Consider the following 22,566-nt stretch of genomic DNA (forward strand, 5'->3'; position numbering starts at 1 on the left):
TTATTAACATGCAAAATAGTAACATATTAGCTCTTAATTAGTACTTATTAATGCCTTATTCTGCATGGCCTTATTATACAACTAGTAAGCCATTAACTAAGAGTCTTCCCTCAATAACCTAATAATTATTGCTTATTAGTAGCCCTAACCCTAACCCTTATATGTTCCCGTAGTGTCCAAATAACTTAAAATTAACTTTATATTAAGTTTTTGTTACTTAAAATATGTTCCCCTTACTAAAGTGTTACCATATATATATATATATATATATATATATATATATATATATATATATATATATATATATATATATATATATATATATATATATATATATATATATATATATATATATATATATATATATACATATATATATATATATACATATATATATACATATACATATATATATATATATATATATATATATATATATGTAAAATCACACATACATACATATATATATATATATATATATATATATATATATACATATATATATACATATATATATATATGTATACATAGCATATATATGTATATACATACATATATACATACATACATATATATATATATATATATATATATATATATATATATATATATATATATATATATATATATATATATATATACATATACATACATACATACATATATATATATATATATATATATATATATATATATATATATATATATATATATATATGTATGTATACATATATATATATATGTATATACATATATATACATATATATACATATATATGTATATACATATATACACGTGGTAGAAAATCAAAGTATTGATGTTTTTATGGATATTTTTATTTGAAAATCACAAATGCAAATAGAATTAAACTTATATATGTATGTATATACCGTTTATATATATATATATATATATATATATATATATATATATATATATATATATATATATATATATATATATATATATATATATATATATATATATATATATATATATATATATATGTATATATATATATATATATAAACGGTATATACATACATATATAAGTTTAATTCTATTTGCATTTGTGATTTTCAAATAAAAATATCCATAAAAACATCAATACTTTGATTTTCTACCACGTGTTCCTCTTGGGGTCGCGGGGGTGGCTTGAGCCAGGGTACACCTGGGCAAGTCGCCATCTAATTTGGTAATATTAATACAAATATACTACATAATTACAATTATTCCATATATTTGTTGTGTACGGGTGTAAATAATTATATTTGACTAAAACTCCACCCATCCATTTTCTACCGCTTGTCCCGTTCGGGGCCGCGGGGGGTGCTTGAGATGGTGTATATATATAAATATATATATATATATATATCTATATATATATATGCGATGAGGTGGCGACTTGTCCAGGGTGTAACCCGCCTTCCGCCCGAATGCAGCTGAGATAGGCTCCAACACCCCCCGCGACCTCAAAAAGGGACAAGCGGTAGAAAATGGATGGGTGGATATATATATATAGAGATATATATATATATATTTACACACATACATATACTGTATATATACACTGTCGTTCAGTATTAACGATTCACTATTTTACTAGTATAATTAAACAAATTGTAATGGCACCTAATCTAATATTCAAAATATAAAATAGCTCCACTGTTAATTTAGTAAAGAGTACAGTACACACTGTGATGCCATCGTAACGGCAACAGCATTAAAACAGGCATTTATTTGAGGTGAGGAGTTAATGGTATGTAAGCTCCATAAAGCGAAAGGTAAAAACACTTTATAATCATTTTGCAACAGCAGTCTTAGTGTATTTTTTTTGTTTAATAAAGGCATTATCATATTTCATATTTTGGTGGTACAGATTTCAAGTCTTGTTTAATAGATTTGGTTCACAGAAGAATCACATACTTAACTGAATAAACTTCCCTAGGTGCATTAAAAAAACAAGCTTAAATAATGCGGTACAAAAACAAGTGGGTTCATCACAAAACATTTTTTTTGTAGACAGTACAGTGGCACAGCATCTTCACTAGTAGAAAAAACAAGAAAAAAGATACAAAAACGACTCCTAATGCTCCGTTTGTTGTGACACTGAAGATTTGTTTTTACAGCAGAGCCAGCAGACTAGAAAAAAGATACATTCACTGGCTTTCTTCTTCCTGCTGGCAGAAGGCACTTTAGGATCAGACTTGGATGAGTAAAGCTTGTTTTCCATATTCATGAATGATATTCTTACCACACAGGACTTTACTCTCAGTGCAAAAGGAGTAAAGGACTGCTATTTATTTCCTACAATGGAGCTCAGGCTTGACTTCGAGCTCCATTCAAATGAAGCAGTTCAGTGCTGTGAAAATGTCATATCCCGTTTTAAGAGCAGCTCTACTGCACCAGCCCAGCATCTTTTGCCATGTGGTAAAAGAGTCCTCGCTGAGATATGAGACTTGCAGGGGTATCGAACTCTGCAATTTGCCCTTTGTCCAATACCAGCACTCTATGAAGACAAAAGACAACGTTGACACATTTTTTACAACAATATGCAAATGAAAAAATGCATAACAAAGGTTGAATATATGTTTAGACAACATTGTCATGTTCTAGCTTGTGTATAGTCTAGGGATGGGAATCGAAAACCGGTTCTGAACGTTGTATCAATTCCTTGGACTCGCTTGCCATTTTTTCAAACGGTTCTATTAACGATTCTCCCGAGTGGAGATGATGTCATTACGCCATGTGCCTCGTGACGACAGATCTCAAAATGGCAGATTGCAACAGCGCTACCTGTAATAATCATAAGGCTGCAGGTTCATCAGGAGGACATTCGAGGAATATGTTGAAACATTTTAACACACAACATTCAATATTACAATAAAGTCGCGTTTTTGAACCGATCCGATCTCATGCCAGCAGCAGTAACGCTAGTACGTCATCTGAATACAACAGGTACTAACTAACAGCTCCTATCATGTTAGTGCTGTTTGTTGAATTGAAATGAATGCCTTTTCATTCTGATGAGCATGATGAGAAACAGATTCTGAATGGCTCCGAGGCAGGCAGTGCTGGACAAAAGCTTGCATATATTTGCTACGGTAGACACTCCTAATTCTCGGTAGGTGAATGTTCAATTGTAGTCAGAGAAAAGTTGCATGTTTTCCTGCAACCAGATGTTCTCTCAGTCATTATATTATACAGGTAAAACTCACAAAAATTAGAATATGGTGTAAAAGTCCATTCATATCAGCAATTAACTTCAAATGTGAAACTAATCTGAGATATTAACTCATCACATGCAAAGTGACATATGTCAAGCCTTTATTTGTTATAATTTTGATCATCATGGCTTAAAGATTTGGAAAACTGCACTTTTTTTTTTTTAAATGCCTATCGTTCACAATCATTATGAAAGATGCATTATTGTATGCACTATAAACATTTTTAATGCAGAATCTATCCAAGAGAGAACTGACACTGGCCCTAATATCTTGCACTTTGTTCACAAAGGAGTAAAACAATCTCTAACAGTCATCCTGTGTGTACACAGGCACATGGGGAGTTGGGGGTGCGACAAGATGTTCACTAGTGTCAAATTAGACTTGAGGTTTTCTTATTATGCAAAACAACAAAGAAAAGAAAAAAAGCTGAGCGAGCGCTTTTATAATTTTATTTAGCTCCATTATTTGTTATTTTTTTAAATGGAGCATAATTGTGTGGCTTTCCACAAACGTTCCACTTTCCGACAGCTTCTCATAAGGCTGGCAATAGCTACATTCATTCATGGACAAAGATAAGAACCAAAAAAGAAGATAAAAATAAGTACTTCTAACCTTGTATAATCCATAATTGTGTTGAGTCTGTGTGCGATGGTAAAGACTGTGCAGTCTTCAAACTGAGTCCTAATGGTGGACTGGATAAGATCGTCCGTTTCCAAGTCGATAGCAGCGGTAGCTTCATCCAGAATGAGGATTCTCGTCTTCCTCAGGAGCGCACGAGCCAAACACACTAGCTGTCTCTGGCCCACACTTAAATGACGCAAACAAGAACATCAAAACACAGCTCCCTCTAGAACTGTCAATGCTTACATGCAGAACCTGTGTTTCCTTCTTACCTGAGGTTACCTCCTCCCTCAGAACACTCCATCTCTAATTTTGCTGGCAGGCTGCTCACAAACTTGTGCAAATGGGAATATTCCAAAGCCTTCCACACTTCTTCATCACTGTACTTTTCAAAGGGGTCAAGGTTCATTCTCAGTGATCCAGAGAACAGGACAGGCTCCTGTGATGGACACACACCAATAGAGCTGAAACGATTCCTCAAGTAACTCGAGTAATTCGATTACAAAATATATTCGAGGAATCTTCGCTGCCTCGAGGCGTCGTCAAGTTTTTTTTACGGCATTTTGCCTAGTTTAGTAAACAGTAGTCAAAGCTCACGTTTCGCACGGACTGTTTAGGTATTGCACAGCTTGTTTACGTCAGATCATACGGCCCCTGCACTGCACAACACCGCTCTTTTAAATACGCCTCAGTTTAGAAAACTTTTTTGCCGACAAAACTCGCAATGGCAGAAGCAAGAACTTTGTTTAAAAATATGATTTATTCCATTACTCGAATAATCGATCGGGATATTTGATAGAATACTCGATTAGTAAAATATTCGATAGCTGCAGCTCTACACAGCAACACCCGTTTGTTTATTTCTTTGACTAAAATATTCCCAGACTTGTGTTTTGATGATATGGTTTATCTTTTTTAGACATGCTCAACAAGTACAATTACAGAACATCACATGGTGACATTTGCACAATTCAACATGTTGAAAAAGAGCAGGAAGAAACAGAGCTTATTTAATTATACTGTAGCCTCTTACGTTGCCATGCTCTAAATTAGTCCGATTTCTCAAATAGTTAAGTTTTTTTGTATTTTCACATCCGAAAACATGTGACGTGCCAGTTGTCCATGCACACTCTCTAATGCAACTATTGGTCATATTTCGTGTGCCGCCCGCACGGATAATTGTATTGTTGTTGGTTTGCTCCATGCACATCAACAGTCTATCAATCAATCAATCAATCAATCAATCAGTAAATTAAAGTTTGCTTATATAGCCCTTAATCACAAATGTCTCAAAGGGCCGCACAAGCCACAACGACAACATCGGCTCAGATCCCACATCAGGGCAAGAAAAACTTAACCCAATGGGAACAAGCCTAGCTCTGTTGTACCTGATTTCCGCTGTAATATTGATGCAGATTACAAATATTATGTCTTTAATGGCTGTGCTGATGTAAAATAACAGACAGCGTCAAGAAATTATCTTAAACTGAGTTACGAACTTGGCGCTACTACCGAGAATGGATGCAGGTCCGAAGCAAAGAAAGACCGGCGGAGAGTTGTTTCGAAGGTATTTTTGGACGGAGAATCATGAAAAGAAAACGTTCAAATGTCTCGGAGTTCATTCGTAATGCTCTGTGGATTGATGGAAGGAGTTTTAAATTGCATACAATTTTAGATTGCAATTATTCTGGACTAGCTTGCCAGTGCGGGATACAGAGTTATTGTTAATCGTAAAGAAGTTTGTATCCGCGTTATTATTTTATTTGCCTTGTAATATACCTGCTATTTTGTTCGGGAGTCCGAGTTAAGACGGAATTCTCCATTTCCTTTGCTAACTTCTTAAATAAATCTCTGGTTCTTTGTTTCTCCCATCAATGCACTTCAAAATATTAAGTTATTTTAATTAGTAAATAAATAAACAGTATCCTCTTCATTCCAGTTTTTCTTTATATTGTCATAACGGGGACTGTGAGGGTTTTGTTTTCCCAAGATGCAAGAATTGGAACGGACGTGGCGTGCAGGTAAAGACATAGTTTAATTATTACTATAAACTACAAAGTACAAACAAAAGGGTACAAACAAAAAGCGCTCACCGCAGAGGAAAAAACTTGACTATGACAAAACAAAAGGCGCGCACAATGGCGGAGAACTATGAACATTAAACAAAAACTTACGTGACAAGGAACTGTGAACATGGCATGAATGTGTGATGTCGCCAGGACGAACAACAGAAACAGAAAAGCCTATATAGTGACATGATAAGTGAAAACAGGTGCGTGACTAACTGTGAACAGGTGCGTGACATGACAATGTGAAAACGTGAGACAGGTGTGTGTGAGTCCAAACGTGGAACAGGTGAAACTAATGAGTAACCATGGAAACAAAACAAAACCAGGAAGTGAAACCAGGAACTAAAAAGTGTCCAAAAACCAAGCAAAACAAAAACAAGATCAACACAGACATGACAATATTTTATATTGAATAGTATCTGCTTTCGGGTTTTATCTCGCGCGTTGAAACTGGCGCATGCGCGATACGAAGGGTCCCTTCCGGCAGCACACACACCCTCGAGAGATCTGGTTTCCAATCGCATAATCCAGGTGTGTTAGTCCGACTTTTCAAACACCGAACACGATCGGATTAAGGTGTTTCATGGGTTGTAGTAGGTTTATTTAGAGCTGAACTATTTGTGAAATCATACTAATTTAGTGCATGGACACGTACTGACTGATAATTCATTCACACCACTTTTTGACATGTATTTTACATGATGACATTCACAATATTTTGTTAGTCCACGTTTTTTGTATTTTGTTAATTTTGTGTGTGAAAGGAAAGGAAGTGTTGAAAAAAAAAACAATTAGCAAACAGAATTATAACCTAGTAATATTGGCTTTGCCAATAGCTTGAAACACGTTTCTGTGCTGCATGCCACAATGTCGTTGGAGTATGTAGTAAGGAGCAACATTTTTCATTTGTTTGTTGTGTCATTGTGCACAGTTACAGGCCTACTGAAATGAATGTTTTTTATTTAAACGGGGATAGCAGATCTATTCTATGTGTCATACTTGATCATTTCGCGATATTGCCATATTTTTGCTGAAAGGATTTAGTATAAAACAACGACGATAAAGATCGCAACTTTTGGTATCTGATAAAAAAAAGGCTTGCCCCTACCGGAAGTAGCGTGACGTAGTCAATTGAACATATCCGCAAAGTTCCCTATTGTTTACAATGATGGCCGCCAGAAGTGAGAGAGATTCGGACCGAGAAAGCAACGATTTCCCCATTAATTTGAGCGAGGATGAAAGATTTGTGGATGAGGAAAATGCAAGTGAAGGACTAGTGGGGAGTGGAAGCGATTCAGCTAGGGAAGATGCTGTGAGAGCCGGGGCTGACCTGATATTCAGCTGGGAATGACTACAACAGTAAATAAACACAAGACATATATATACTCTATTAGCCACAACACAACCAGGCTTATATTTAATATGCCACAAATTAATCCCACATAAAACACCTAGGTGTTTGTTATGCTAGCTCCTAGCTCCTAGCTCGAGCTAGTTATAGCTCGAGCGGGTTATATAGACGGGATCCCGTCTATATAACCCGCCAATACAATTCAAACACCTGCACAACACACACACTCACTCAGCTCAAAGGACCGTTCACCTAACCCAAGGTTCATAAAGCTTATATATTTAACCAAAGTTACGTACGGGCAAGCGATCAAATGTTTGGAAGCGCGCGGGTGGGACCTGATATTCAGCTGGGAATGACTACAACAGTAAATAAACACTATACTCTATTAGCCACAACACAACCAGGCTTATATTTAATATGTCACAAATTAATCCCGCATAACAAACACCTAGGTGTTTGTTATGCTAGCTCCTAGCTCCTAGCTACTAGCTCGAGCTAGTTATAGCAAGCGATCAAATGTTTGGAAGCGCAGCTATGTACTCACGGTATCGCGTCTGTGTATCCAAATCAAAGTCCTCCTGGTTAGAGTCTCTGTTGTCCGAGTTCTTCGATCTTGACTGCATCTTTCGGGAATGTAAACAATGAAACACCGGCTGTGTTGTGTTGCTGACTTCCCTTGCAAAATATCCCCTTCGCACCGACAACTTTCTTCTTTGCTTGCTCAGCTTCTTTCTCCATAATGCAATGAACAAATTGCAACAGATTCACCAACACAGATGTCCAGAATACTGTGGAATAATGAGATGAAAACAGAGCTATTTCGTATTGGCTTCAATGGGGAAGCCATACCTCTGTTAAACTGGCTACGTCACGCGCATACGTCATCATACCGAGACGTTTTCAAGCGGAAGTGTGGCGGGAAATTTAAAATTGCACCTTATAAGTTAACCCGGCCGTATTGGCATGTGTTGCAATGTTAAGATTTCATCATTGATATATAAACTATCAGACTGCGTGGTCGGTAGTAGTGGGTTTCAGTAGGCCTTTAAATAATGTCGGAGTTCTGTGCTTCACTTAGGTCTGCTCTACTGAGATCCCAATAACTAGTGCTGAATAGCGTGTGCAAAGTAAAACTTGTTCGTACTAAAAGTGGGCGTGTTGCTGTTGATCTACTGTATGTAGAATTGATAAGTGCAAAAGTGGTGCGGACCGCCTTATTTAAAGTAGTATTTTGCATGTACTACAGTTGTCACCATGGAAACACTCACTTCCCTCCACATTCATGACATCATATGCTCCAACCTGTGCTGTTTCGTTATGTTGTGGAACATACAGCAGACAAATATGATATGTATCACCTTTTCGAGGCGATATAGAAGATCAATCTATACAACAGAACCTATTTTTAGCACGGTGGAGGGGTGCTCTGGGAGGCGCTGGTGTTGCGATGGTGCATGTAAAATGATCCAGAAGTAACATTGCCAAGAAAAAAGGCATTGTAAGTTTTTGCATATAGGAGATACGTTGTTATAATACATATATATCCTATATGAAAACAAGTAACACCATTAATAAAACACCAGACGCCAAAACCCATATTTGAATTTGTTCAAATCAGCCCCTTAAGTCATCCAGCAGCAATGAAATTGTAAAATGACATTGCTGAATAGATGATATGTCGAATGTTTTTTATTTCTGACAATCCAAATACATTGACATGTACACTTAAGACAGAGTATTTTCTCTCTATTGTTTGTCTGTGCAGCGCAATCACCTCCTTTCTCCCTGCTATTTGTGCGTACTGTCAAATCTAGTAAATATAGATGCAAAATAGTGTCGGCAGAAAAGTTTTGGTCTTTATCAACCACATTACGAGCACTAAATGATTATATTTGCATCACCTCCCAGTATTGTGGGTGTTTTGATAATAAGCATATATTCTGCATACACACAAAATGAATTGCACTTATTTTACTCATTTAAGAGACACAATCCTCTGCGCACAAGCTTAGTAGATCAGCATTGCGTGTGCTATCAACCTTGTAGGTGTTTTAATACATGCAAACCTTTAGTAAATCAGTAGTAGTTAGTAGTTCAGTAGATTTAGTATAAGTGTTTTCTAGTTTTTAAGTTGTGTTTTTCAGGTGTACTTATTGTGTGTGGGTGTGGGTGGGGTGTATGCGCATGTGTGCGTGTGCTGTGTACCTGTGGAATGATCGTAAGTTTGGACCTCAAGTCATGCAGGCCTATCTCAGATATCTTAACATCATCAATGGCGATGTCTCCTTCAGCAGCTTCCAGCAAACGGAAAAGGCAGAGTGTCATGGATGACTTGCCTGCTCCTGTTCGACCTACAATACCAATCTGTTCAAAACATACATTGCAAGAGATTAATAAAGCCAAAACTGAAGGACAAGTCTTTCACTGCTTTATTCGCACCACCCTTACTTTCTCTCCTCCTTTGACATTCAGCGTCAAGTTTTTCAGGACCAGATCAAGTCCTTCCCTGTATCGAACGCTGTAGTCATGGAATTCTACATTCCCCTTCATGGGCCAATCGGCATGGGGCTTCCTGTCCTCAATCTCCCAGGCTGCCTGTTCACAAAAATGCATCGTGTTAAATGAAATACCTTAGTTGTTTTGTCACTCAAAATTGCCATATGTATTCTATTTCACATGTGCCTCTTACTGATAAGAATAATATATTAACATGCACACATACAGTCATGGCCCAAAAAGAATTAACCAACTAAACTCTAGAATAAAGAAGAAGGCGTTAATGTGACAATCGGGTCGCATGACAGCGATAATTTGGCGTGTTCCTAAGATACAAAAAGCAGAGGAGGCAACATGAAGGTAAACATTTATTTAATGGCTCAAATAAACAAAAGACGAGTGGCGCTAGGAATGGCACCAAAGCATAGGGAAGGCTGTGCAAAACTAAACTAAACCGATCAGGGTATAAACAAAACGGAATCCCGGAGAACAGCAAAAACTCACTGGTGAAAACATGCAGCAGGAGAAGCGTCCACAATGTATCAACAAACATGACAAAGAGCGACAAAGGCTAGCGGCAAAGGCTCAACTTAAATAGCCGTAATTACAACATGAAAACAGCTGCGAGGAGAAAACATTTTGAGGGGGGAGTGAAGCTGCTTGCAGGAACACACAAACAAAACAGGAAGAACGACCTAAATAGGAGCACTAAACCGGAACCAAGACACTTAACACAGGAAAACGCCAGCAAACTCAATGCAAGGCATGATCTGACGTGACAGGCCATGACAGTTAAGCTAAAGAGTGAAAAACTAAGATTGAGAGTCAGTAATGTCTGGAAATACATACTTCCATGCAAAGTTTATATGCATTATTCTTATATTTGTTGTGTTACAATTGTTACAAACCTCAGTTTGGGTCTCAGAGTACTCCTTTACTCTCTCCACTGCTACAATGTTGTTTTCCAGATCAGAAGTCATCCGCACCATCCAGTTTAGAGACATGGTTACCTGCAGGTATGAAACTAATGTTTAGTCTTTAAGAAAATGTAAAGTATGAAACTAATGTTTAGTCTTTAAGTAAATGTAAACTGACTCAAGTGTATGGACATATTTTGTCTTGCAGAGTACTGTCAGCCACTGCCTGTGAAGCACAGTTTGCTCTGTGATATACACTGTAAATGGTACTCTGTTCAATATGGCCACGCTCTATAATAAACAAACCGTGCTGAGGCTAAGACGGAGTCTGCTTTTATTTTTTGAGAAGTTGTAAAAACACAAAGTGACGATGAGGATGGGATTGGAATGCAAAGGAGTCTACAGCTGCATAGATGGTCACAGGTGATGGCTGAACCGCAAGAGAGGAAAACAGGGGAATACTATACTTGTGAGTGACAGCTACGACTAAAAGGCTAACACTGAGCTGACAGCTGATAGTTGATAGCTGAAAGCGTTTGCCACTGGAGATGTAAGCAAAGTCTACATCACTATGTTGATTATTGGAAAGATCGAAGAGTTTGACAATATAACTAAGATTGGGAGTCTTATATTGAACGAGTTTAATTGTATTTCGCTGCCAATGAGGTGCGTGAGGATAAGAAAGTTCCAAAACTTTTCAGCTCAATGGGTACTCAAACATATCACCTTTTGAAGAATTTGCTAGCCCCTGAAAGACCTGTAATGCAGTCATTTTTAACAATTGTAGAATTATTAAATGAGCATCTGAGATAGCAAAGAGGTTTTGGTTCCATAACCGAAATCAGACTGAAAATGAGAGCATTTGTGGCTGAACTGCGCAACCTGTCTCTGTTTTGTGAATTTGAAACTGGACTTTCTAATGCATTACGTGACACAGCTTAAGCAAGAAGAGCGCACACACAGAAGGACAGAGGGAAAGTGTTTTACTGCGACCAAGGAGGACACCTAGTGGCGAACAGTCACCTCAAGAGTGCCAACTCGGGGGAAATTGCGCATGGTGCGGTGACTCCCAAAGTTGTAATAGGCAACTCTGCTCTTTGCAAGCCATTAGTACAGTTTTGCTCACAACGTGCCATTGTCAAGTTTATTTTCTTTGTGGACTCCAGTTTAGATGCTAACCTGATGAATCTCTCCCTTGCCAGGCGATTAAAGCTACCGTTATTCTGCCAAATGCATCCTCTGGCAGTGAAAGCAGTTGACAGAACATCTCTGGGCAAGATTAATCAGTGGACACTCCAGTTAAAAGTCACATTCCCTAACACACACACAGAGCAGCTAAGCGTCCATGTGCTTTCTATGTCCAATCATGGAGGTAATCTTGGGGAACCTATGGTTAGAAAGTCATAATCCTAACTTCAAGTGGTCCATACGCAAAATCCTCTGCTTGGGCTCTGGCTGCCAGGACACCTATTTGGAGAAGCCCAAGTTCACCTCCACAAACAAGCAAATGGAGATTGATTTGTCCCAAGTACCTGCCTGCTATCATGATCTTACACTTGTCTTCTGCCTGCCACCTTGTGGATACCTTTGCTGTGTAGGACTGTCCTTTGTGTACCGATCCTTGCCTTGTAATAAACTCACCTGCATCTTGTGTCTCACAGACCGCTAATTACAGAATGCTAGACGACTTGTTTATTTATTATTTCTTGTGTATTTCTATAACAAAAAACTTGACAATGAAGAGAAAGAAGAACGAAAGGAACTTTCGACTTGCAGGAAGATTTGTGGGGCTCTTTGTACGCTGATCAGTGGAACTAACTTGCAGTGATTTTACTCAGCCGCAGTCTTTAAACTGTATGCAGTTTATTGTTGTTTAATATTTTTTTTAAACTTTATTTTGATACGCCAAGCTACGAGAAGTGGGTGGACTTTTTAAAACTTATTTAAAGAGGAGTATTCAGTCAAGCTCGAAGGAAAGCTGCTTACTACTCTTGAGACTTTGTTGGGTAAATGTGAAATAAAGGTGGCCGTACATGAGTGGATCACAGGTAAAGACATCAAATGTAACCTTTTTTACATTATTAAAGGTTGTAAAAGTAGTCAGTGACACTCAATTTGTGTAGTTATTAGCCTCAACCCGAGTGAACAGAATGCTAAAGTGATTGTGTTGTCAAAGTGAGATAAACACTGACATTTATTATTTTTATATTATTATTTACAGATGAAATGGACCAAAAGGAATCGCCTGAACTTCATGAATTAATCATTTACTGAGGACACCTTTCTGACTGTTGGACATTACGGACAAAAGCCTGACGTTTTATAAACAATTAGGTACACTTAATTTTTTCAATCATATCGTTTTCTATATTATTGCCTTGTATTTCCTTTTTTTTTTTTTAAAAACAACTCTGACTTACTTGTCCGTTTATATACACGGTATCAGTGTAGAAAATATACTATACCACTCCTTCATATGTCATCCGTCTAATTTGTATAAACTAACTGAACTGCGAAATGTAATGGAAACACAAACCACACACTTCGACCGGAACCTATTGTTCCTGAACTTTGGGTTGATTAGGGCCTACTGACATATTGAGCCAGTGAACTACTGCATCCCATCAGTCAAAATCCCGGTGAGAGCATAAATTGTACAGTACGTGATTGTTTTATTATTTTCAAATTTTGTATGTCTCGTTCAGCAATTTGCAACACTGCTGCATGATGCTTAGTGTTTTTTGTTAAAAGGGAAATGTGAACCTCGTAATGCGTCTGTAAAATGTATATGCTGCTAAAATTAGCAAAATATGTAAATATTACCTGTTATTATGAATGTGAAGTGAACTGAATTATGTTTAAATAGCACTTTTTCTCTCGTTATCTACATTTACGCCGCATTTACACCAGTGTGGGTGGCACTCAGACCTAGGTGGGTGAAGTGTCTTGCCCAAGGACACAATGGCAGTGTCTAGGATGGCGGAAGCTCTACCATTTTGAGCCACGCCTCCACAAGTGCCTGTTACTACATTACATACAGCGTGTATATAAATCGATGATGGAGGCTTTTCGATGTTTTTTTTTAGAGCGCTGTATAGAAGGACTAGAGCGACTCTCCTATTGGCTCCATTGTAAGCTGACTTTTGCTAGTGTTTATTTAAGAGTTAGAATGCATACAAAAGGAAAAGTATGTGTTCTTGTCTTACATAGGGATTGTGAAGGATCGACAACATTTCTGTGAATGAGTCTTGTACCTGTAAAGCATAGGACACCGATAAACCCACAAGGCCTGGGTTTAGATTGTCCTTTCCAGTGACAGCAAACAGAGCAGCAAACAGAACGATGCAGTTTCCGATGAACTCAATGCGAACGCCGAGCCATCTGCATGACAAACATTAGATAAAAATCGCATTTCATTAGAGTAAATCTAAAGGGATGTGTTGTTGATGTGATAGCTGTTTTTTGTTCTGTTATCCTGTACTGATTTGAAGTCTGATAGTTACAGTGCTTATATTACTATGTGTACTGGACAGCGAACACAGCTCATATTTCTGCATTTGAGTTGAACAGCAGCAGAAACCCTTTGACCTGAGTGTTTTTGCTCAGCAGCTGTGTTTCTGTGCTCAGAGTGACGCTCAATGTTTAATTTAGCTTGAACGAGCTTGGAAACAAACTGAATAACAAGCACGGTCACATAAGAGTGAGTTGATAAGACTACAGTTGTAATATTCACAGATAAACGGTGTGAAGTTGACTTAATTCCAACTGATCAACTATCGATAACAAGTAAAAAATTTGAAGATGCAGAAAATGAAAGAATGTTGGTAATTGTTTATAACTGGTCATGTTTAAAACAAAAATGTCTTTAGTAAATTTGCAAATTTGTATATTTTTAGAAAATATGATGTTTGGATTTTGACACAATACAACATGGTTTCGACAGTCAAGAATTTGATAAGTTATAGTTTTTATTTGGGATGTGTAAAATAAATTGATTATTTATTATTTAAGGCAGGTGTGTACAAACTTTTCCAGTCAGGGACGCACACTGAAAAATGAAAGGATCCAGGTGGCCAATTTGCTATTTTTATATTCAAAACAAATAAAACAGGATTCAGGCATCAACAGTTCAAACTTTTTCCAGTTTTATTGCACTTTTTATACGTGCATTTTTTCAGTAATGGTATATTACATGTGCAATGAAGTGTACATTGTCTTTAACATAAGTACACTCTAACAAGGAGAATGCTACATAGTTGTTGTTTTTTGTCGCTACGGCGCTTTTTATGTGCGCGCGCAGTCGCGCCCAGCTATATCTCCACAAATGGAACCAACACACGTAAGTTAACTTCATGATCTGTCGTTAAATAAGGATTAAAAACATGAGATCATTTTGCAACTTTATAAAGACACAAAGCAAAAAGTCTTGCTTGTCAGCTGGAGGTTTGACAGCTATCGTATCCAAAACAGCTGACTGTCATTGGAGCTGGCGGGAGTGTCACAGACACAAAGCCCATTTTGATGTGTCTTTTTGTCAATGTAGAGTGAAAATAGCAGCATATTTAAGTTCAAACGTACAGTAAGTCCTCTTATATTGTGTTTAAAGCCAGCAAGGCAGTGTTGTTGAGCTTTGGAAATGACACCGCACAACCGTGACGTCATCAGAGGAGCACACATTTCCGTTTGTGCCGTGTACACGCATACGCTGAGCGGCCAGCGTTTTGGAACTCTACACTTCGGCCAGCGTTTGCAAAAGTCTGCGTTTTTAAAGACAAAAATCTGTGTTTGCGTGTGGACAAGAGGCCTAATTGCAGAGATAAGTATGCGTTCATTAAGTACCCATGGTTGTGTGGGCATGGCCTTAATAAATCTCACGTTTGTAGTAAAAATGTTAAAATTGATGTTACAGTATCAGTTTCGTTTTAGTTTATTTCATTCTGGACTAAATTTTAAATTGATGCATGGACTGTAAGTACAAACATTCATAAACATGAACAAAGTTTTAATTAGCAATACTTTTTTTAAATAGTTGCAGATAGGTATTATGATTACCATGTTAGTTCAACATTCTTGAAATTAAGATACATACACTTGCACTAATCATGATTCAACCCTCATTGTAAATTATATTTATTTGCACGTTTATAAACTTGCAAATAAAGATTTTGGTCAATCTAATTAAAAAGGTTAACATTTATGTTATCAGAATAGTTCTGGGTTTTTTTTTTGAACAAATGCAAAAATGAGTACATTAACTATTAAATATTGAGTTAGCCAAAACCTTTTCAGACTTTTTTTTATTTATGTGAAACGATTTACTATTCTAATCAAACTTACATTTAATTTGATGCATGTTTTTTTACTAAAAAGAATTCAAGGAAAATAAATTAAATCTTTTTTTAGTGCAACATAACCACTATTACATAATTAAAACTAATTTGCAAACCTTTCTGACACAGATTTAACTGGGGATTGAACCCAATACTACTACCTTACAAGACTAGCACTAACGCTCAGCACCACAGGGGCACAGTGGCAATGTGAAGAGAATTTTGCAATTATAATCTTATCAGTGTTGGAGCAGAAAGCGTTTTAGAAATATGTTTGCGGTAAAATTTCATTTTGAAGCGCCCTGTCATTCATTAATTGACATTTTACATGCGTTTTTTCACGCAAACCGAGCATAGCCTTACACAAAGCATGTGAGCTGCGTTGTGTATGAAGAGGGGCGGCTCTTATTATATATTATATCATGTATACATTTTGAAAATAAATACAACTTACAATAGCGGTTAAATAGCTATCTTTGTGAAAAAGTTGCCTTTTTTTATTTCTCAATGTTGGCGTACTATGAAGATATAAAAAAGTGATTGTTAACTAAACGATAAAATTATTGTTAATTTTCTGTAGTTGAATAAGTAAATTTGTTGCATTATTTAAAAATCTATTAAGAAAAATTGTCAGCAAAGATGGTCACAAAACACTACAGCTTAGAGGGAAACTGCTATTATGGGGTATTTTGTCTGTTATTCACATATTTTTAATTTTTTTATGCATTCTAACATGTACAGAAACGCTAGCAAGAGTCAGCTAACAATGAAGGTAATAGGATTTGCTCTAATCCACCTATAAAGCACTCAAAAACCATCCAAAAACCTACAACAATGTTTTATATACATATTAACCGGTAATGTACCAACAGGCACATTCATAAAAATGTAATATTTACATAATTTGGTAATTTTAAGCATACACCATTTATTTCACTGACGCATCACAACGTTCGCCATTTCCTAACAACAACTACTACTAATCATGACAGACTTTATGAGAGACGACTACTTTGGAACAAATAATGATCCAGAACCTTATATTTTTGAGCCTGAATATACAGAGGATGAACTACAAGTTTTAGAAGCTGAGTGATAAGCAGAATCAGGAAGTAGCACTATTGCTAAACAAGAAATACTACGAACACAATCAAATGAGATCGGTAGGTTGGAGTTCAAATCCCAGCCGAGTCATACCAAAGACTATAAAAATGGGACCAATTACCTCCCTGCTTGGCACTCAGCATCAAGGGTTGGAGTTGGGGGTTAAATCACCAAAATGATTCCCGGGCGCGGCGCCGCTGCTGCCCACTGCTCCCCAAGGGGATGGGTCAAATGCAGAGGACACATTTCACCACATCTAGTGTGTGTGTGACAATCATTGGTACTTTAATCTTTAAAATAAAAAATAAACAATCACTTACTGCACAATGTCTGATCTGTTTACATCTTCCAATTTAAAATAAAAAATAATCATAATTAAAAAGGGGGCGTGCAAACGAGCGTCTGTTTGTGTTTTTCTTGCAATCTCTTAAGTTTAAATTGAATGTCAAAGTTGACAAACTTCTTAGGGCATGATTTATAATCTAGAATTAATTTTAACTAACTCAGAGGGGATGCAGCAGCTCACCGGCTCAGTATGTAAAAAGCTGCATGAGCTCGTCTCTGATGACGGCGCCGCTAAAAGTAGTTCTTCTGTGTTAACGCTTATAATAACAATATCGCAAATACTTGGTTAATATGCTGGTAATGACATGTAAATGAAGTATTGTTGGCGGTTTTCGGATGTTTTAGGTGGCTTCATGAGTCCCATTAGATGCATTGTTAGCCACCTCATACTTACTGTATATTACAAATTAGAATGCATTAAAAAAAAAATCATATGTGTTCTTGTCTTACATAAGGGTTGTGAATGTTAGGCAAAATTCCAAATAAGTGCAATCCCCCTTTAACTTAGAGCACAGGTACAAATGGAAATAAACAACATTAAAGAACCACAGAGCTGCATTAATAAGAACCTCTAACAACGTTGCAACAGCTACTGCTGTGAATAGGAAAAGAAGATGCATACCTGTTTGACACTACACCCGGATAGTAACTCTTTTGGTTGTCATCCACTTTCATATCATTCATCAACACGAAGGCAGAGCATCTGCCAAAAGCTCGGATAACACTCGAACCAGTGATGGTTTCAGAGAAATGGGAATAAATGGGCGAGCGGCTTACAGACTCCAGACGCTTTAGCTGCCGAGATGTGGCAACATAAAATCTCTAAGGGCATTAAGGGGAGAAAAACAAACATGGGATTAAAACCAACAAGTCAACTGCAATGCTTGACATATTGCAAAGAAATAATATACAATAACATGTACACACACAATATTCCGCAATCACACACAAAAACAAGCCTATGACAAACAAAAAACGCTTACAATGCTTGTCAGACATGCTTATTAATGTGACATGAGCTCATTTGAGGTGAGTCAACATGCAAATCCCTTTTTAGTAAAAATGTACAGCCTTGCTGCATGTTAATGTCAGGCTCAGACTGCAGGGGGTTTGTTGTACATTAAGCGTATCATTCAAATGCTGATTCTGTGTGTGTTAGTACTGTAAGTACGTCTGTCATTATTTTGGTTTTAGTGAGTAGTCAGGGAACAGAAGACACTCTTACAGTGACATGAAACAGCCAATGGCCATGCAGAGAAGGAATGAGGTTTGATTTGGCTCATGTTAGTACTGAATTAAAGGGAAGAAAACAGAATGACCAGCATACATTTTTTTTAATTCAGTTGTGTGTTTGTTTGAATTTCAAATATCTTCTTACAAAACCTCTTCATGATAATCACACTACTTTGTTATGTATTCTGTGTTAGATTGTCCAAAAAAATCAAACATGTTAATTATTCTAGGACTCTACAATCATCTCCATTAGCTGATGTAGTAATTTTACCAATTTGAGATATATTTAGTAAATATTTTAAAGAAATAAGCAGAATAAACAAACACTACCTACTAAAAAAAATTTCCGGCAACCATGCACTATTCATCTGGGTCGGACACCACAAGTGATATCAAGTAAATGGTAAAGCCGATCCAGTGGCAGGAATAATAATATTATCTGGTGGGTGATCCAAATGAGATTATATTGTGGCAAAAAGTTTAGAAGTTTGAAAACTTCATAATAGATGTACTCCCTAACAACATGGGATTATTAAATATATCTACATATATATAATTTTAGGACTTGATGCAAATATAAATACAATATTTAATAAGTAAGTAAGTACACTCCTCATTTGTCTGAAAATATTGTATTAAATATCTGAATGGGCAAACACTACAGAAATGACACTTTAGTACAATGTAAAGTAGTCATTGTACAGCTTGTAAGAGTAATTTACAGTAACTGGTAAGAGTGTAAAATAACTCAACATGTGTCATGATCTTTTTGTAGCAGTGCCTGGTTTCTGGGTCATTGGGCGAAGCCACCTGCCTGATACTCATTTCCTCCTAAGCTCTCCAATTTATGTGTGCATCCTTAGTTATTTTCCCTCACTTCTTTTAGAGAGTGCTTTTTGTTATTATCATTGAATTTTCTGCTTTGCGTTGGGGTCCTGCTGCGGCCAAGCCGTTCGTGACAACACAGTCTTTAATGTCTAAACTGCTGCTAAGTGTTAATGTCCAAATTGTGTTCAAAGTGTCAATTATTTATGTGATTATATTTTTCCAGCAATTTCCAGATCTTCCAGTTACCAGTATGAACGTGTGTGAGCTCTACTACCCAATTTAACACACCTGCTTCACATTCACACCTGAGACCTTTTAATACTAACAAGTCACATGACACTATGTAGAAAAAAATAGCTAATTGGGCACAATTTTGACATTTTCAATGGGGTGTACTTATTTTTGTTATTAGTAGTTTAGACATAAATGCCATGACTGCGTGGGTTCCCTCCGGGTACTCCGGCTTCCTCCCACCTCCAAAGACATGCACCTGGGGATAGGTTGATTGGCAACACTAAATTGGCCCTAGTGTGTGAATGTGAGTGTGAATGTTGTCTGTCTATCTGTGTTGGCCCTGCGATGAGGTGGCAACTTGTCCAGGGTGTACCCCGCCTTCCGCCTGAAGGCAGCTGAGATAGGCTCCAGCACACCCCGCGACCCCGAACAGGTGAGTTGACTGCGTTTACACTGTTATACAAGCTGTACACTGACTACTTTACATTGTATCAAAAGGGCATTTCTTTAGTGTTGTCCTATTATCCACAGGGGACAAAGGTGACTTTTTTGTCCTTTCATGAGTATTTTTTCACGTAAAATGTTTTGTTTGATAATTTTGTTAAGGACTGAAGTTTATTGAGAAATTTCAGCAAAAGAAGTTAAAAAATATATAAATCCTAAATGTTTTTGCACCCATTGAAAAATGTCAGTACTTTTATGTCTTTTTTGGCTTTGAAGACCATTAAAAAGTTAATGTGTCCGAGAGGGTTTAAAACAATACCATAATTGGCAGAAATGTGACACTCACTTTTGTGAATGTAAATATACTGCTCAAACGATAAAGAGAACTCCAAATAGTCAACGATCTGCAAACTATGTGCAAAGAGGAACAGAGGAAGCACTAACAGAGTCCTACCAAAAGACCGAAACTTCATGAAAGTGACATGAGGGCGTCATGTGCCACACTAAAACCTCCATATTCATATTGTTGAAAGGCTGGGCCACTCATACCTCAATGTGCTAGACAAAGGTATCCTGACTGCTGTTAGTAAACAGGATGAGACCCTCAGTCAGACCCACCGACAGACTATGCCCTGGGTTACTTCTGTTGATGACAATGCAATGCCTCACAAGAGTACCTGGAGTATGGCAGCAGTTGACGAAAGCATTGACACTATTGCTGACTCTTGCTTTGTTTCAGAATCCCCCCAGAGACCATTTGTTGTCTCAACAGGAGTAACATTGTAGGGAGAGCTGTAGAACTTCTGAGCTGCACTACGATTTTTTTTCGAGAGGAAATTTACAGAAGCTCGTTCTATACAATTCTCACTGGTTTGATCATTTTTAAATGTATTGATATTTGTTAAAAAAAACAGTTCCCAACAATTTAATCAAGTAATCCTTCAACAAAATATTTAATTCGTCCAAATCTGGGATTTGGGATTTTATGTTTTGAGGAATATATATTCTTAGGCTTGGCCTTAACAAGGTGCTATAGAAAAGTAGAAAATAAGTGCAACATTAATGTCCAAAGAGGACTATTGAAGATCAAAAAATGTATATTATTTCTTCCTTATGAGCTTTGAGATTGTATTGTCATGTTTTTTGCATGTAAAAAAAATCGCTGAGATTATCGGTGTCATCAAGTGAACCAAGTGGCACTGAACTGTGCCAAACTAACATCTTGTAAACCAATAAATGCCACCACTTGCTCATCAGAGCGAAAACAGCAGACTCTCTCATTATCAACACGCTCAGACATGCATGTAATATACTTATTTACGATTTATCTGAACCCACCAATAGAACACCTTTAACGGGGCTAAGACTATGAGGATCATGGGGGTGATGGCAGAGCATATGAGCAGCACATTCAGTGTGTACCAGAAAGTGCACATCCATATGTCAATTTGATGTGGAAGGAGGGAGTCTATGGCATCCACATCTTTGCTGAAGCGGTTTAATAACCGCCCAACGGGGGTGCTCTCGAAGAAGGCCTGGGGCGCTCGCAGGACCCTCTGAAGCAGGTTGTGGTGTATGAGCTTGGCTGCCCTTAGCATACTGTAGGCCTGGGACAACAGGGAGTTAACCAACAACAGCAAACCTGCAAGAAGGGGGGAGTGGCAGGGAGGGGAGTGGGGCCAAGTGTGACAACACAACTGTGTTAAAAAGATAAGCACCCACCCCTTATATGTTGTTGTGAGTGTTCTCAATACAGGTAGAGTGCATTGCTCTATTGCAGTCAAAGGCTACCTCTACTGAGACTGAAACAAGGACAGTGCTGATATATGAGTTTTGTTGTCACATAGTTGTTTTCATTCCTCCTAAATAGCCAGATATATCAATAGAAAAAATATGTTTAGTAAGTAAAACCATCCTGCACTACTTGAGTGACCTAAGTGACAAGGTTGCAAATAATATAGACAACTTGTTTTAGCTTTGTTGAATAAAATGGCGGATGGAGGAAATCCAAACGCTCTAAACACAGATATGATCAAAAACAAAAAAACTTGGCAGCCTGGCAGCCCTGGCTAAGTTCCATTTTGTTCCTTGACCTTCTTTGGCATTTGTTTTTGATCCTGCAGCAGCAGAGGTTGTATGATTGCAACATTTTTAACACACAGTATTTCCCTGTTGCATGTGATTACAGTACCAGTAGAGTGGAAAAACAAGTTGCATCTACTGTATATTGAAGCTATTATCATATATATTTCATTTATAACACCAAAAGACTTACAAAATTTGCGAGTAAATAGATAATGAGATAATGAGCAAGCCAGTCACGTGATCCGTGACGTGGAGGTAGGAACCACAGATCCCTTCCC

The 22,566-nt window shown here is 37.2% G+C and overlaps 1 protein-coding gene across 12 annotated transcripts in view; it reads right to left on the minus strand.

Annotated features, from left to right (window-relative positions):
• Nucleotides 1-1,834: 1,834 nt before the first annotated feature.
• The window catches only part of abcc3 (ATP-binding cassette, sub-family C (CFTR/MRP), member 3), a 123,765-nt gene continuing 103,033 nt past the window's right edge, over nt 1,835-22,566 (minus strand). For 2 of the 12 annotated variants that reach the window (XM_062056314.1, XM_062056319.1), the window contains 8 exons: nt 18,087-18,286; nt 13,940-14,066; nt 10,677-10,778; nt 9,721-9,867; nt 9,478-9,636; nt 4,122-4,288; nt 3,841-4,035; nt 1,835-2,510 (listed from right to left, as the gene is read on the minus strand). In XM_062056314.1, the coding sequence (XP_061912298.1) occupies nt 2,399-2,510; nt 3,841-4,035; nt 4,122-4,288; nt 9,478-9,636; nt 9,721-9,867; nt 10,677-10,778; nt 13,940-14,066; nt 18,087-18,286 (1,209 nt within the window). In that variant the 3' untranslated portion in view covers nt 1,835-2,398. Of the gene's footprint in view, nt 2,511-3,840; nt 4,036-4,121; nt 4,289-7,821; nt 8,061-9,477; nt 9,637-9,720; nt 9,868-10,676; nt 10,779-13,939; nt 14,067-18,086; nt 21,846-22,566 lie in introns of those variants that run through there. The other 10 variants (XR_009827036.1, XM_062056320.1, XM_062056322.1 and 7 more) reach the window with 10 other exon arrangements.

Source organism: Entelurus aequoreus, linkage group LG08, assembly GCF_033978785.1.
Source record: "Entelurus aequoreus isolate RoL-2023_Sb linkage group LG08, RoL_Eaeq_v1.1, whole genome shotgun sequence".
NCBI classification, from domain to species: domain Eukaryota; kingdom Metazoa; phylum Chordata; class Actinopteri; order Syngnathiformes; family Syngnathidae; genus Entelurus; species Entelurus aequoreus.